The sequence below is a fragment of the Peromyscus californicus genome, unplaced genomic scaffold (genome assembly GCF_007827085.1).
Source record: "Peromyscus californicus insignis strain IS unplaced genomic scaffold, ASM782708v3 Scaffold_4__1_contigs__length_199733344, whole genome shotgun sequence".
Classification (NCBI taxonomy): domain Eukaryota; kingdom Metazoa; phylum Chordata; class Mammalia; order Rodentia; family Cricetidae; genus Peromyscus; species Peromyscus californicus.
This window is the reverse complement of record NW_026294562.1, coordinates 91046897-91064578: the sequence shown is the minus strand read 5'-3', so window position 1 is coordinate 91064578 and position 17682 is coordinate 91046897. Positions and strand designations below refer to the sequence as shown.

General features: G+C 50.0%; 1 protein-coding gene across 3 annotated transcripts in view; it reads left to right on the top strand.

The window, feature by feature from the left end:
* Parva (parvin alpha) overlaps positions 1–17422 on the top strand; it is a 155579-nt gene extending 138157 nt beyond the window's left edge. For all 3 annotated transcript variants that reach the window (XM_052762982.1, XM_052762983.1, XM_052762984.1), the window contains exons 8-13: positions 1500–1519; positions 2656–2717; positions 3183–3251; positions 5832–5933; positions 7001–7073; positions 14278–17422. In XM_052762982.1, coding sequence (XP_052618942.1) covers positions 1500–1519; positions 2656–2717; positions 3183–3251; positions 5832–5933; positions 7001–7073; positions 14278–14354 — 403 coding nt within the window. In that variant the 3' untranslated portion in view covers positions 14355–17422. The remainder of the gene's footprint in view (positions 1–1499; positions 1520–2655; positions 2718–3182; positions 3252–5831; positions 5934–7000; positions 7074–14277) is intronic.
* The last annotated feature ends 260 nt before the right edge of the window (positions 17423–17682 follow it).

The following is a 17682-nucleotide window of genomic DNA, read 5'->3' as shown; positions in this document are numbered from 1 at the left end:
AACTAAAGTGGGATATACTGGATATTGGTCTCTGGTCTCCACTTACGTATTCTCCAACCATGATTGACAGGAGTCCATAATGCAAATGATTTCAAAAAGGCCTGGGAGTAGCCAGAGGTAGAGAGTGGTCCCTCCCCAGGATGCCTGCTATATGACATGTGGAGACCCCATCATGAAACTTCCCCATCACTCCCAGGTCTCAGCCTAGTCACCAATAGTCACATGGCTTGCAAAACACCAAATGTCTTTGGCTTGGCTTTGAGGATTAAGAGGCAAAACCATCTCAGGTCCAGCTTCACTATCCCCTCCCATGAGGGCTGCTCTGTGCCCACTGTTTCCTCTCCTGGAAAGAACAGACCAAAGAAGGGAGTGGCCTGGGAGACACTGCTGGCTCTATGGGGGTGGGGAAGGGAGGTTTAAGATTCTGAAACATTCTTTGCAGTTGTGTGTTATGCTTCCTATGGTCCCCCTTTCTCTGCCACAAAAACGTAAGCATGCGTGAAGGCCTCCTAGCAGCAGCCCAGTACAGTTCGTGCAGCCCTTTGCTACAGAGTGAAAGCCTCCTAACAGCAGCCCAGTACAGTTTTACAGCTCTTTGCTATATACTGCTGCAGCAGAGACCGCCCCCACCCCCACCCCAGGGCGATGAAGGAAACCGCAGGATAGTCCGTCTAGCTGGCATCTCCAGCTTCACCATTCTGTGTAGGCAAACCACACACAGATGGGCATTTAGTGGGGATTAGGTGTGCAAATGAATGACGCATATCCTCAAATTCTTAAGAACCAGAATCCTACTGAGAAAAGCAGGGGTGCCAGCGAGATGGCTCAGCAGATAATGGTGCTTGCTCCCAAGCCTGAGTTCAATTCCCTAGCACCCACATGGTAGAAGGAAATAACCAGTTCCTGAAAGTTGTGCTCTGACTTACACACACACACACACACACACACACACACACACACACAAAAGTGCAATAAAGTTTTTTTTTAATGTTTAGGATATTTACTACGCACTAGAAATTACAATAAAGTCTTTCTAGATGCTTAATGCTCAGAGCACCCATTATTTTCATTTTAGAAATTAAGAGATCCAGAGACTAGAGAGGTCCGAGAGCTTTCCTGGAGTCACACAGCGTCCAAAAAGGGTGGAAGGAAGGGCCTCAGGAGAACTTAGTCTAAGACCATGTGACCCGTCACCTGTCTCTGGTGCTTATGCTCTTAGAGCATGACTGCTGCTCTGCCTATGAGTGAGGTTCCAGTCCCTGTCCTCTCTGAGACACTCCTGGAGCAATGGCAGGTGTCACTTGGGGGCATCACAGGATAACCAGGAGCAAGACAAAGCCCACCTCCAGGCAGTCGGCCACAGACCTAGACAGTGAAACCCTTCGCTGGTCACTCGGCTCTCCTGGCTAAGCATCTTCAGCCTCTGCTCCTCATGTAGCCCAGGTTAGCCCCAAACTCAAACCTACTATATAACTGAATTCCTTCTCCTTTTCTTCCAGAGCCCTTTCCGGAAGACATGGTGAGTGTTGTGCGCTTGTCTGGCTCTGGTGGTCTCATTGAAGCTAGTTGGTTCTGTCTTCTGATCTGTCTGCCCCCACTTGGGGACACGCTGGCTAATCGGGGAGGGACAGCTTAGTGGCATGCAGAACACTTACTCATCAACACAGATCTGGCCCCAGCAGAGCAGACTTACCTTGTGCCTGGCATGGGAGTTTAGGAAGAGATTGAACACACTTGGGAGATAGTCCCCTGCCTCACTCCCTCTTAGTCCCCATCACAGCTCCCATCTCCCAGAACTTCAGGCTTGTGTGTAGAATCTTCAAGAGTCAGAAATCTCACACACACACACACACACACACACACACACACACACACACACACACACACACACGTGCACACACACTTGCTTCCTAGCAGTCGTAGCTTTGCCCGTCAGTGTCAAGTGGAAAAGGCTGGCCTTAGGTCACAGATGCTCCCCAGCCCAGCTTGCTTCTGGAAACTTTCCCCACCCCTGTCTCCACACCCTTCCACTAGGGCACCTCTGGTTCTGGGAATCTGGCACCACAGCAAGAAGTATCCCTGCCAGGAGCATGGCTTGGCTATGTGCTCTCTGCCTGATTCTTAGTGATCTCATGAAATATTTTGATTATGCTAAAATCTGCATTGGGAGAGCATTGTTGAAGTCTATAGAATCCATGTCGCTCATACCTATCACACACCCTGGCTAAGACTTATCTTTCAGATGATGTTTTATAGAAGGGGAAACTGAGGCACAGAGGGGTTGGCAGACTTGGAACCCCCAGAAAGAGACTCTTGTTCTATCTTGGAAGGTACTGGGCCCTTGTGCCCTCACCTCTGCCTCTACCAGGATAATTGTCGTGAAAATTAGCCAAACCAATTTGCTATTTGGATAACAAATGACCAGAGAATGTTAGGAACACTTTAGAACTATGACTGCACTGGAATATGATGGGATAGAAGTGAAGAGAAAGGACCAAGCCGAGGTCAGCCTGCTTAGAAATATGTGTCACCTGGTGGACACACAGAGACAGGGACCTTGGGATGAGAATCAACCAGAGATTCCCTATGGTAGCCGACCACATGGCTTCCAGCAGCCCTGCTCTGCACTGCATTGTGTGTGTTTCCCTGTTTCAGAACGTGATGCCTTTGACACACTGTTTGACCATGCACCAGACAAGCTCAACGTGGTCAAGAAGGTAGGCCTATGGTATCTGGGGGCAGCGAGGGCTAGGACCCCACAGTGCATGAAGAAATGCCAGCTTGCACCTGGGGTGTCCTGACATCTTCTCCCTCTCGGTCACTGGTTGGTCATCCAGGGCCCTTGTGCTCCCAGCAGGATGCCTACCCTGTCTTCCCACCCATGCTGACTTCAGCTTTCTCTGCTCCTCACACGGAATTCTTCAACTCCCTGGGCACAGGATATAGTACCAAAGCAGGGATCGACAAGAGGGACCCAGATGGTCATTTTGCCTCTTACCCGCTTCTTAATTCCCTTCTCCCACCCTGACCCCAGATCAGATACTCCACCTGTCATCCTGTCTCCAGGGCTCCCTGTCCCTTTCAGCCATGTGGGCTACCTACCTAAGAGCCTCTTCCCAGGGCCCCAGGGCCCTTTCACACGTAAAGACCTCCATGTGAGTGCCTCTGCACTTCTCTTTTAGACGCTCATCACATTCGTAAACAAGCATCTGAATAAACTGAACTTGGAGGTCACAGAACTGGAGACGCAGGTGAGTGACAGTTCCAGGGACCCAAAGCTTTCCAGACAGAGGGATGGGATGTGAGATGTGAGCGACTCAGAGACGTGAACTAGGTGGGATTATTTCCCCAGCTCCTTTTAGAGAAGTTGCAGGAAAGAATTCTGTCTGTTCTACATGTGACACACAGCACTTGGCCAAGCTCACTCTCCACCTCTGAATGGCTCCCTCGTGTCTCTTCAGAGCGAGTCCACTGTCCTGGGTCACCACTGTCCGCTGATTAGATGCAGGCAGTTTTAGCATCGGTCCCCTGTATTCATCTGTTTAGAGGGGAATTATGAAGTGATGTTGGCTGGTTTCGAGCAACTAAGATGGGCCTGTCACATGGCTAAAGGACAGTCACCCTGCTTTCCCCGCCCATCCCCTCAGCCCCTTTTAACACAGCCTTTAACACTCATCCCTTCTTGGAAGGACATCGGGCTTTTGACATTGTTTTAGTCTTTGATAATTTCATTTGTTTGTATAATATATTTAGATCATGTCCACCCCTACTCCCTCTTCCCAGCTCCTCCCAGACACCCCCACCCTTCTCCTAACTTTATGTCCTCCTCTTCTATAACCTACTGAGTCCAAGTAGAGCTGTCCATGTGCACATGGGTATAGGGTCGTCCACTGGCTCAGAGGCAGCCTACCCAAGAGCCACACCTCTGAAGAAAACTGACTCTTTTCCCACCAGCAGCCATCAACTGCCAATAGCTCCTCAGCCAGTGCTGGGGCATCCTGAGCCCCTCCTCCACCCAGGCTGGCATTGGTGATCTTGCAAAGTACCAAGCAAATGGTTTGTAGGTCATCCAGACCACCCATTGCCCACCCCAGCACTCCCTAGGAGACACTTTCTGGCGTTTGTCTTGTTAGCCCCACTATGGTGGTAAAAGAGGCCACCAAGGTAGCATCTACTGGACTCTGGCTAGAACCTGCTACATCGTTTTCTACCTTAGTACTTAATAACTAATCTGTAGTTTGTGTACCCCAACTCCCCCAGACTCTCATTCTGAGTGAACTGCTGCTGACTGACGTTCAATGAGTGTGAGCACCTCCTATGGTCTATAGAGTCCTCTCCAGTCTTCATGGAGCTCTCTTCTTGTGTGTCTGAACTCTGGGACAATCTGGAACATTATAGAAAAGCAGCTAGAATGCTCTCTGGAAATTCCCCTTGACTCAGGGCCAAGGCTGCTGTGCCAGAGGGTGCTGCTTGGCACTCTGGCATCTGTCCACAGGTTCCACCCAGCAGACAGGGAGCCACCACCCATCTTTCCCTCTGAGCAGAATCATCCTAACCCTCCTGGCTCACAGATTGCTTGCATCCCTCCTTAGCCTACTCCAGCCACAGGCAGGCAGACCCAGGCTTGATTGTATTCCTCAGTGCAGACAGCTCTGCTCTCCAGGACCCACACAGGTGGCATGGAATGCCGTTCACAGGCTTCACCTGCCTGAGGTGACCCAGGAGACTATAGAGGAGCTACTCCAGTTCCTTCTGGGCCCTGTGTGTCGTCTGCATCATTCTAGGAAGCTTAATGAAGATGCTCCAGACCCAGACCCTAGCAGCCTAGTCCATTCCATTCTCCTAATAGGACCACTGCAGGAGGGGTAGCTTGTGAACCCTAACATCCGTAATCTGTACATGTGTGGTGGCCCAGCATCCTCTGCGGGTGCTAAGATAGCAGATAAGCCTCTGACTGCAACATATGTTCACCTTAACACTGAGTCCTTCCACTGCCCTGATCTCCCAGGATACGCAACTCGCCTCCCTAGAACAAAGCACTCTGTACTTAGCCCAAGAGTCTGGCCCTTTGGCTCAGTTTCCCAACCCCAGTAGCTCTACTTCTCTGGAAGAACCAGGTCTCAAGCTCCTTTCCATGGTCCTTAATAGAGTTCTGTTTGGTCAGCAAGAATCCCAGTCACTTCGTCATTTTCCAGACAGCAAAGGCAGTAATGCTAAGTAAGTGCTGCCTACATCCCAAGCAGGTCCCAAGTGCTTTATACACGTTATATATAGTCCTCATGCTAGCCCCATGGAACAGACACCACACTGCTGTACCCCCACTTTACAGGTGAGGAAAATGAGGTGCAGAGACAGGCAGGTCCCACAGCTAGCAAGTAGGGCTAGACTCAGAACCTGAGTTTCTACCCGCCACACTGGTCTGCCTCTGAAACCCCAAGGAAGGGACGCACAAGCAAGAAGCCAGGTCCAGTTGATGCCACCGTGTTCGCTGTTCCAAAAGCAAAAGTACCGAGGACCTTCATGTCACTCATCTATCACCCATCATCTATCATTCCCCTGACACTTCGATTCAATGGTGTCCCTTCCAATAGTCAGGGTGGCCTTTCTCTGCACTTCACTTTTCTCACCTATAGAGTAGGGGTACAGCAGTTTGTTGTCTATTCCACAGGATTAGCTGAGGAGTAACCCTGGTAACACACAAGGCAGCTGCCACATTGCCTCCCCAGGGGTGCTCCCCACTCACCCAGCAACCTGCCTACTGAGGTGGCCTTGGGTGGGTTGATGTCAGAGTGATGAAGGAGGCTCATGCTGATACCTGCCTCTCCCTGCAGTTTGCAGATGGGGTCTACCTGGTGCTGCTCATGGGGCTCCTGGAGGGCTACTTTGTCCCCCTGCACAGCTTCTTCCTGACCCCGGACAGCTTTGAACAGAAGGTAAGGGGGGAGGGGCCTTGGGGAAGCCCATAGCCCATGTCCTGCTTATCTCTACTGGGCCTGTCTAGGAAGAGATGGAGGTGGCCTCCTGGCCAGGCCTTCGCTGGTTGGCGATGGAGCCTTTCTAGAAACAGTTGGACTTGGCACGAGCCACCTGCAGACTCCATGCATGCTGAACAAATACTGTTCCTTGCCTTTTGCCTGTCCCTGCTTCCCTAGCCATGTGCTCTGCAGATAAACAGGCAGCCTCGTCTCTGTCAGAGATGACAGGGAAGGTGGCTACAGAGCCAGTTAGCCCTGAGGCCCATGGCCAGACGGGTTCTTTTTTATGTGTATGTGTGCACACATGTGTGTTTAACTGCCCTGGAGCTGGCATTTGCGAGCCACATGGGTGCTAAAAACAAAACTCAGGTCCTCTTAACTGCTGAGCCATCTTTCCAGCCCCTGATTCTTTTCTGTTTTGGTGAGAGAAAGGGGAGCATTTGAGACAAAGATCATACTCTAGTCCAGACTGGCCTGGAAATTACATTATAGGGAAGCCTCATACTTACATCAATACAGTAGTACATGCCTACATGTGTGTGTGCATGCTGCTAGAAATTGAGCTGAGTACCTCTGCAGCCCTTTCGTAAACAACTGGGTGGTTTGGTTTGGTTTTGGCCTATCCTGGTGTTGCATCTCCTCGGGAGCAGCCATTATCCTCCTTGACTAAGCAAAAGGCCTTTGGCCCAAGGCAGAGGTCCCCTTGAATATGCCCTGCCATCTGACCCTAACAAATGGATGCTCTCTTATCCATGAGTTTGAAGGCCTTGTCAATTGATGCAAGATTGGGATGGGACAGAAAGAGCCCCTATGGTAGTGCTAAGATCAGCACGGCCACTCTCAGCATAACCAAGCCATTTCTTTAGCCACAGATAGGCTCAGCCTCAGGCCCACAGCTACGTTGTTAGGCTCCTAAGCTTCCCAGGGACTGGTCCTAGGGTCCTGGAATCATGGGCTCTCAGGATCCTGGGGTCCCGGGGTCCAGGAGGTATACAATGACTTATCCACTGCATCTTTCTTGCCAGGTCCTGAATGTCTCCTTTGCCTTTGAGCTCATGCAAGATGGAGGGCTGGAAAAGCCTAAACCCCGGCCAGAAGGTACTTTGCCCTTCCCTGGGTCTGTGACAGTGGGGTGGGAGTTTCATTTATGGGGTCTAGGCGACCAGTATAGTAAGGTCTCAGTATATATGGCCAGTTGGTTCTAAAGCCCTCCAAGGATACCAGAGTCCAAGGACGCTTGAGTCCCTTATGTAAGATAATTCAGTATGTACATAGAATCCAGGCACTCTCCCACATGCATTCAGCCACCTGTGCACAGCTGATTACATCTATTGCCACATGTTAGGGAAAGAGTTGTTATGTGGCCTTGTTGAGGAAATAATGACAAGGGGAAAATTTGACCTGTTCAATACAGATGCACTGTCTATCTGTCTCTGTCTCTGTCTTTGTCTCTCTCTGTGTGTGTGTGTGTGTGTGTGTGTGTGTGTGTGTGTGTGTGTGTACCCATGTACACACAAAGGCCAGAGAAGGACATTGAGGGTCTTCCTCTATCACTTTCCACATTATTCCTTTGAGGCAGGGTCTCTCCCTGAACTGGGAGCTTTTTTTGGGGGGGGGGTGTTGTTTAATTTTTCTCAGCTAGGCTGGCAGCCAGCAAGCTACAGCAATCCTCCCATAGCTTACAAGACCACTCCCAGATTGCTGGGGATATGAACTCAGGTCCTCATGGTTGTGCACCATACACTCATAACCACTGAGCCATCTCCCCAGCCCTGGAAAAGTCCTAAAAATATTCTCTACACACTGTTGTCTGAGTCCACACATGCAGAGCCCATGGATACAGAAGGTTGACTGTATGAGATCAGGAGGAAACAAAACCAGAAGAGAATGCTCGGGCACACCTGGAGTGTTTATGCGTGGCTGTGTGTGTGTGTTTGCCAGTGGGAGGCATGTCACTGTTGGTCATTATCCTGGTACACACTCTTTGTGTCACTCGCTGAAGTTTTCCATGTAATCAATGCTGTCAAAGTTGACATTGGGCTGCAGATAATGTCCGTCATGTTGAAACTCCCAGAAGGCCAGCCACAGAGCCTTGTGCTTGCACCTTCCTGGTCACTGAAAGGCATGGGGACAAGCAGAGGTTGTGGCTCCTACACCGTGTTGCTTTCTTGCCTCCAATCCAAGATCTGCCTTCCAGACCCTGCACCCACAGGGCTGGCACTTGTCTAGGCAGCCTGGAACCCTGCACATCATCGTTCACAGTAAAGGCAAGACCACCCCTGCCCTCAAGGCTCCTGCCGCCAAGCAGAGGAAGGGCAGCATCACTAGCTGCCCACATAGCAGGAGAGTCATGAGAGAGTGGTCCAGACAGGGTCCAGCAGGAGGCTGCGTGGCTGAAGGAGGGTCCCTTTTCTGTCTGGGTGCAATAAGGAGCAGTGTGATGGACCCAAGGACAGTCAGAATACAACAGAAAGACTGGCAAGAACTGTGATTGACATCAGAATGAAGGAATGAGCCACAGGCCCAGCCAGGGACAGGGACCTTAGTTTGTGACTCCTGCAGGACTGGATACTATCAGCGCCAGTGGACAAAGCTCAATGCTTTACTCCCTTTCATTCCCACCTTGTCTCGTGTCCATGGTTACTTCTAAGGGAGGACCTCTGGAGTGAAGGTGCTCCTGGGAGCACTCTCCTGGCAAGACAAGATTCTCTATTCTGATGCCCCTATGGATGAGCTCTAGCGTCCCGCAGCAGCCCCAGCACCTGGCTTGGAGAACCCCAGCTTCGGTTTCCTGTATTTGGGGTTGTGAGCCTAGCCTTTAAAGACTGAGCCATCTCTCCAGCCCCAGCTTCATTTTCTGTGGTTGGCTCCTTGAACTGCTTCATGGAAACTTCCAACCTGCAGACTAGAAAGACTTGTCCTGATACGTTGGTGTCTGCACCATTGTTTCCCTTTAGACAAGGAGGATTTTCCCGGTGTCAATCTATAGGACTGTTTGGGTATAGAGAGAGGTTTCGAATGTGATTATTGACCCACTTAATCTGAAACTTCCTGAGCAATGGCAGTGGAAAAACACATGTATCTTATTTGTTGTTGTCCTGGGCATCGTGCCCATGCAGAAAATTTCCAGTGCGTAAAGGGGGGCTGCTGTGGGGCTCTGTGAAACTGGACTTTGTGAGCAGCAGCTCCCAGCGTTCCCTCTCACTTCCGTGCTTCTGCCCGGGAGATGTGACGCTGCAGACATTGTGACGAATTCTGTGAGGATGTCACCAGATCGAAACACCATGATGGGGACATTTCTCCTGGCAAGATTCTGAGGTCAGGGGTCCTCAGAGCTCTATAATGCCCTGTGTTATGTCTCAGGCTTCTGCCACCTGGCCTTCAGAGCCTCTCCGTGCTCTGACAAGCTTAAGCTGAGGGTGAGCATCACATCCATAGCCAATGGAGGGGCTGAAATGCCGGGTGAGGAAACCCATTACAGGAGAGACTGAAGTAGGAGGGTTGCAGGCTCAAGGCCTGTCTGGAATTTAGAGAGTGATTCCAGGCCAGCCTGGGCTACATAGCAAGTTCAAGGTCACCCTGGGCAATTTAGTGAGACCCTGTCTCAAACTAACATGTAAAGTGAAGGCTGGGGATATAGCTCAGTGGTAGATCACTTGTATAGGACCTCGGTTTAATACCCAGTATGGGTGAGAGAGGAAAGGGAGGGAGATGAGGAGAGGAAGGGAGGGGAGAGGAGGAAAATCAAAGAGGAGAAACGAGAAAAGAATCAGTATAAGGCTGGCAGTTTGTTATTGAGGGGTATGTGTCTTCAAATGCATATGCCTTACTGCTCCCACCATTCAAGTGGACTCATCATCCAATATGGTCAAGATCCCAGTGTGCCAGGCAGGTTGGGACTCAGGAGAAGCCCAGTGCAGTCAGCAGGATCAAACTGTGGACAGCCAGCAGATTGGTGGCATATGCAAACCACAGGGGGTGGGGGGCTGGGGGGGCTGAGACAGGCTGTGTGGGGAGCATCAGCTGACGGCTGGGCAGTTCCCCTGGTCAGCTCAACATGGATAGGCTTGGTCTGTAGCCAAAAACATGAAAGTTGCCCCAGCCTCCTCCCCCATAGCCCTGGATCACAGTGTACAGAGCTGACAGCGACAGCTTCCTCCAACTCCAGTCATCACAAAGGCATGGAGCCATAGAAACCGCAGGGGCAAGGGGGGATGGCCACAGCCGTGTTGGAACACTGTCTTCATCTGATGTTGTTGGGGATCTCTAACACTCTGCATGGCAAGCAAAATATCACAAGAGTCTCCATCCTACGCTTTACATAAGCTATACACATTCCCTTGGCGAAAGGAATGTAGCAGACATTGAACTGGTGATCTTGGGATGAGAAGATCCTTCCAGACCATTCCAGGAGCCCCCACATCATCACAACCATCCTGACAAGCTGTAAGAACGTCAGTGTAGTGAGGTGTAAGAAAGGCCAGGAGAGAACTCTAAGATGAACCACGGTAGAGTCCTTACACATTGTTGGCCGAATTGTCCATCAGTACTACCACTATGGAAAATGGTCAGGGGTAGTCCTCAGTAAATTATAAACGGAGCTTCTATACAGTAGCAGTCCCACTACTGAGTATATATCCAAAGGACATGAATTGAGTATGGTAGAGACTCACCTCCATTGCCTGTTCACTGCGGGTGGAGTCACAGCAGCCAGAAGATGGAATCAGCCTGTGTCTGTTGATGGATGGACAGATAGGAACTATGGAATACTATTCAGCCATAAAAAAGGTTTAATTGTTATTGTTTGTGACAGCGTGCATAGCCTTGGAGGATGCGATCTTAAGTGAAATAAGCCAGATGCAAAAGACAGATATCACACCGTCTCTGCCATGTGCACAGATCAAAAGTGGGGTGATGCTCACCAGAAGATTGGGATGCAGGGGAGCAGGTCAGTGAGACAATTCTTGAATGTTCTTAACACAAGGAAATAACCAGTGATAGGCATGCTAATTACATTGATTTAACCATTATGTAAAAGATACACAAACAGAGATACTATTTGGTAATTATTTTTATTTAAAAAAAAAAAAAAGAGGGACTGGAGAGATGGTTCAGTGGTTACGAGCACTGGCTGCTCTTCCAGAGGACCTGGGTTCAATTCCCAGCACCCACATGGCAGCTCACACCTGTCTGTAACTCCAGTGAATCCAACACCCTCACACAGACATACATGCAGGAAAAACACCAATGGACATGAAATAAAAATAAATAAATCATTTAAATTTTTTAATTAGGAAAAAAAAGGAAAGAGGCTGGTAAGATGCTCATTAGACAAAGGTTCTTACGGCCACGCCTGACAACTGAGTTTCCCTGGAGCACAAATGGTAGAAGGAGAGATCTTGCTCCCTAAAGTTGTCTTCTGATTTCTAATCCTACACACACAGATAGATGAATGTTATAATAATAATAATAATAAAGGTGTGCCTCTGATGTCCTCAGGATGGATGGTTCTTGATTAGGTGGAGACCCTGGTTCCCAGGAGAAGGAAGAGGAGCTAAGGAACCCTCTCCCTGGGCCCAGGGCTCTTTGCTCCTAGAGCTATTTGGCTCTGACCTAGTTCTCCTTAGCCCCAGCCCACTAGACAGCCAGTGCTGATGGGCTCTGACCCAGAGGCCCACAGTTCTGACTGTGTGTTCCCAGGGACTGGTCCTGGACCAGCCACATAGGCACACTGAGTGCGAGTCGCTCATCTCACAGCTCATTCATCCGGGGCTTTGGTGGACTCTGTTTCCATTGCGCCCAGTCTCTGTAGATTCCCAGGCACCCACAACCTTCCCCCTGCTGAGATAGCTCTGTCCTCAGTACTCTGCTATCAGCCTGGGGGGGTCAGCCTAGATGGCCAGTAGTTGGCTTCCTTGGTGAGAACATGTGCTAAGCAGTCACCACTTTGTCCCTACATCTGTCTGAATCCACTTGGCGCAATTAAGGAAGCAGGCCTTTTTGGTGAATGGCGACTCCTGCTGCTGTGCAGCGTGCACATGACATAACTGTATGCGATAATAGCTCTGTTGGTGAGCAAAGGTGGGAGAATTGAAAGGAAACCAGGTGTCCTTAATGTGTTCGAGGCATCCTTCATAAAGTTGTTGCCCAGTTTTACCAGTAAGATAACGGTCAGAGAAATGGACCCCTGGGATCTCATGAGGCAGTGGAGATGGACATCAAAACATAGTGGGCATTAAGTTGAAAGAAAATGCCCAGTGCAAGTGTCCTCCCATGCTGAACATTGGCTTTCCCCTTCAACTTCAGAGCTCACCTGGCTTTAACAGGCGTAGACAGGGGCTGAGTGGTTTAGAGCACTTGCTGCTCTTCCAGAGGACCCAGGTTTTGTTCCCAGCACCCGCATCAGGCAGCACAAGCATGTATAACTCAGCTCCAGGGACTCTGGTGCCCTCTTCTGGCCTCTGTGGGTCCCTGCACACATGTGGTGTACATACAAACATTCAGGTACACATATGAAACACGTTATAAAGTGGGGGGGGGGGAGAACAGATGAATTCCCATGTATGCCTGCCTTTCCAGAGCTACCCGAGGGTGCAGTCAGTCCACAGCCTCCTGCTTCTGTCTGTTCACTGTGCTGTGAACACTTTCCCTAGCTGCTCATGGCCCTGCATGAGTAGAGAGAATGAGAATCAGTCAGGTTCCATAAAGCTGCACCTGGAAGAAGGTGATTCTGATGGGACTTGGGGTATCACAAGCAGGGTACCATGACAGGGCTCGGCCACCTGCTGGGGTCTCAAATGGAGACTGAAATGGGGGGCCAAAGGGAAATGCTGGGTTCTGTGTCTCTCCAGATGTCCCAGTAGCCTGTTCTCTATCAGCAAGGGTTTTTGGTGTGCATCTGGACACAGCTGGAGTAGAACAGGGTTGGTTTGCAACCAGGATAGCAGAATCAGACATGAGGGAACTCTAAAACTGACTGCAGCTCGGGACCCTCAGCTTGCTGCCCTTTAGTGCTTGAAGTCCGGGCCTCAGTACATGTGACTTGGAGCTGCAGCCTCAGCCGCAGCAGCCTCAAGGCCAAGGGAACCGCCACCCAACCCCCCAGGGGCTCCGACCTCCCGCTCTGCTGTCGTGATGGAACTTTGGTCATAGTCTCACCTTCGCCCCAGTGGCTCTGTGCCGTCTCTCCCGTCTTGGAGCCCGTGTCAGCTGTGGTCTTAAGTCACCTGCCTCATGTGACCTACACACTTAGACCTTTAAATACCACTTTTATTTGTAAAATGACACAGGCGCAGAGATGAATCCCCAACCTAGGTCAGGACAGGAGGAATGAGATTCTCCCATATGCCCTGTGCCCTCTGTTCCACAGCACAGTCCTCTCCCCGCCCAACTTCCCTCTCTAAGGGCTGTCCTGACCTGCTGTCCTGACTTCCCTCAGTAGCAGCATCCGCTACCCTTACGTTGTTTGGGGGGGGGGGGGTTGCTGTTCCTGATTGTACTGCCTTCGTGTGCATTCCTAGAGAGCAGAGTTCCTTTTCTTCTTCCTTTGTTTGCTCTAGTTCTTCAAAGCATGGCTCATGGAGGAAAAACGGGGGGAAGAAGGTGGAGGAGCCTGCAGAGTACAGGGGCACCCTGAGAAGTGGGTGACTGGGAGATGGATGGATGAGCGGGTGGGAGGAAGACAGTTCGCTCCTAGCCTCCTCCCTCTGCCCTGTGCAGCCTGTGCCCCACAGGGGCCTCCCTTATGGAAGGGCCTCTATCCTACTCTGACTAGCCTAAGTGTCTTTGTCACCTTAAACTTCCTCCTCCTCTTCCTCTTCCTCCTCTTCTTTGCCTCAAACTCAGAGATCCTCCGCCTCTGCCTCCCAACTACTAGGATTAAAGACACGTGACACCACACCCAGCTCAAGTGTCCCCTTCTTCACAAGCACAGGTAGCACTGTGGTGAAGGTGGAGGCAGGGGAGAGGCACCTTAGAGACAGATGAGACCAGACTTAGCAAGGCCAAGACCCTTCTCACCTGAAGCCGCTATGTCCATGGTGAAGTCACACTCTGGGGTGACAGCCTGATTTCTATGGGACTGAAATCCTAGTTCCTGACCCCTTCTTCCCTTATCGCTTGCCTGTTCTGAGTTCTCACTACCACCTACCCATCCTTCACACGCACCTGCCCCTGATGGCATGAGTCCCATCCGAGGACCATAGTGGGTAGATGAGGATGAGTGATGGATGGCAGGGGACCATCGGTGCTAGCTTCGGAGTGTGGCCTACAGAGGCCACTGACGAGTTTTGTCTCTCCACAGACATTGTCAACTGTGACCTGAAGTCCACGCTGCGAGTGCTATACAACCTCTTCACCAAGTACCGGAATGTGGAGTGAGGACCCGGGCTGCCTGCCGATGCCCGGCCTCTTTCGCTGCAGGCCATCTGGACCAGCTTCCCAACTGCCTTGCCCTGCTTGCTCCTGTCTCTTGCTCTACACTCTCCCACAAGCCCAGCGACCACCCAGAGATAGTGGACATTAAAATCAGTAAGGAAATGACCACTAACCCAGTGGGCTAACCACATCTGTAGGCCCAGGGGACTGACCTAGCAGTGACTTGGGAAATAGTCCCCATTCAAATTGAGGCTCCAGATGTCCCTATGTGTGCTATGGGAGTCAGCACAGCCTAGAGGCTGCCCCCCCCCCCCCCCCCGAGCATAAAAATAAAGATCAGAGTTAGTCCTCACACTAAGGGAGGTCTCTGCTGTGCTCAAGTTCACTAGCCTCAAACTCCATTGAAGGAGATGTCATTCTCCCCTTTTATAGACGAGGAAACTGAAGCCCAGAGATGCAGAGATTTGCTACTCGTTAACATGTATTTTTTCCTCTTTGGGCAACTTACTGGTTAATAACTGGTCAATAACTAGTCAACTGTACGCCATTCTGTGTGTATCCTAAAGTGCGTACATGCTTGCGGAGACCTGCCTTACCTGCATATACCTGCTTCCTCCAGCAGACAAGACACTCTGATCTCACCCTAGGGCAGGCCAGGTCAGGGCTGGGTGAGTTGCACTAAAATTACCAAATTGAATTTAACTCAATTAATACTGTGTGTGTGGCGGTAGCCACGTCCCTCAAATCCTTTGTACAAATGAAAATTACCCTTAATTCCTTCAGATTGGTAATAAGCCCACGCTCGGTTGCAGGATGACATTTGGGAAGGGTTCTGTTTGGAATTAATAGAGTGCCCATTTCGCAGCCTTTTTGCTTGATTGCATGTAATGGATGTGCCCTATATTTTCCTGCAAAATAAGTACTCAATTCATTATCGTTAGGCAAATGTAGGGTATACTCACGCATGGCAGAGCTGGGCACAGACCCACTGGAGCATCGCCTGAGAAGTAGGGCTCGTCAACGGGGACCCTTGAACTTTCAAAAAAAAAAAAAGGACCTCCTTTTTGCCTTCTAATTGGTCATTTAGACCATTCTGGCTAAGTCTGCCCACATGCAATTACTGGCTAATTCCAGGCGAGGAAAATGTCAGTCATTGAAACCGAAGCTCAGCATCTCGTCTCACTCGGGTGGCTCAAGGGCTGCTGGTTATGTATCTCCTCATGCAAACCTGACTTTGAAGGAAAGTTCTGCTGTGCCAGTCTGCATCTAGGTCCTGTAGAGAAAACAAAGGGGCTGATGGGTACAGAGAGGGTCAGGTGGGGGAGCTGGATACTAATGTGCTTAACATGTGGGGGATACCCTCAGAGACAGAGCTGCAGGCACGGTCCTTGGCCCTGTGCTCTTCAATTGAGAAGGCCTTGGGATGATGACCTGTGCTACTGCTGTCCTCACAGAACTCTTATAAATGTGCCAGGGAGATGCCAGCTTGGCTTGCCTCCTCCAGAAGCGTGTGACCACCTTGTTACCCCTTGTCTTAGTTACATTTCTCACTGGAACAAAATAACCATAATAACCAAAGCCATTCAAGGGAAGAAGGGCTTGTTTGGGCTCCCAGTCTAAAGGCACACAGCCTATCGTGGAAGGCAAAGCATGGTGGCAGGAGATGCCATGGTAGGAAGAGCATGCAGCCGGGCTCCCTCACCTCACATCATGTCAGAACAAGGCAAGAACAGACAGGGAGTGGGTCTGAACTATCAAACCCAAAGGCCTTCCTGCGAGATTCCACCTCCTAAAGATTTCACAGTTTTTCAAAACAGTGCCACCGACTGAGAAGCAAGTGTTCAAACTGAGCCTGTGGGGGATGTTTTCCACTCGAACTGAAACAGCTAGTAAAGCTTTCCCTAGTTTGAGGGTTCACCAAGATGGCTTTCCACAACATTCCAAGTGCTCTTGTTTCTTTTTGTACGGACCATCCAGGGCAGCTCAGAACCCAGAACCTTTGGATCCACTCTGCACCTCCCTGGCTGCTTTGTCCTAGGAATTGTTTCTCTGAACTGTGAGCATCTACGATGTGAAGGCAATGTACTGTCTTACGTTGATCTGTGTGTACGAACAGAATTCTTTTTTGCATAATCAATGAAATATCATATTTTTCACTAGGATTAATGTTGGTCTCGTGCTCTTTTCAATTCCTGGTAGGAAACTGAGATTAGGAGCTGCTTGGCCTCTGGGAGCAGCACTGATGTCGTAAGAGGTCTGCATCCACTTGAACACACTTGGCTCTTGGGATCGAGCCTTGTTGTCCCTGATGCTCAAGCCATTAGTACCCAGTGCCTTTCCTAAGAGCACTCCTGTAGGGTTCTGTACTGTCTACAGTGGCAAACCACATCAGAACTAGGAAAGTTTCTTAGTAGCATGTCAGCATACCCAGCAACTGGGCGTTGGGACTAAGGTCTTTGCCTCAGTCCAGAGTCCCCAGGCTTGTGTCTGGTTTTATAACCCTGTTGTTTCCTGGAAATGGGTGTTTTCCTTCCAATTCTAGAATCACATACTTAAGACATGTCCGTGGTTTTGAAAAAGAAAGAAGCATCATGATTATAAGTAATCAAAGAGTCTTCCTCTCCTAGGAAAATAGAGGAAAGAAAAAACTGAGATAAGCATCACTCAGGCTCACAGCGGGAGGGTGTGGAGGGTACGGGAGACGGGGAGGGTGGGAAGGCAGCAGGAGCCCCTGTGAGCCCGTGGTCACCTGCAGGCAGGAAACAGAGAGAGATGAATGCTGGCGCTCAGCCTGCTGATTTTTTATTTCGTCTGGCACCCCAGCCTATGGAATGGCACCACCACAGTTAGGGTGAGTCTTCCCACCTCAATTAATCATCCTTGTTAATAGCTGATCCATAAGTAACACAGAATTCAAAAAGCAGAAATGATGTCTAATAGAAACCCTAAGTACCCATCTCGCCTCTTCCCCATCAGTCTCCACCCTCCATGGAGATGACTCTCTTGATCCATTTCTTCTGCATGATTCCAGAAATACTCTGTGCAAATAAAGCCTGAATGTCCATACGAAATCTTTGCTGTGCTTTTTTCCAATATAGATATCCTATTATATATACTCGCCTATGCGATGTTTTTCATTGTGTTAAATCTTAGAGATTGTCTTCCATGAGATATTAAATGAACAGTGTTAAATCTTCTAAACTGTTTCTCATGGACGATTTGCACACTTTTAAAAATGAGAACCTGAGTGCTTTGTTCATCCAGATGCTAGCTCTAGTCTCCTTGAGGTCGGGAGGAAACCCCAGCCCAAAGGTTGAAAGCAGCGTCCTCA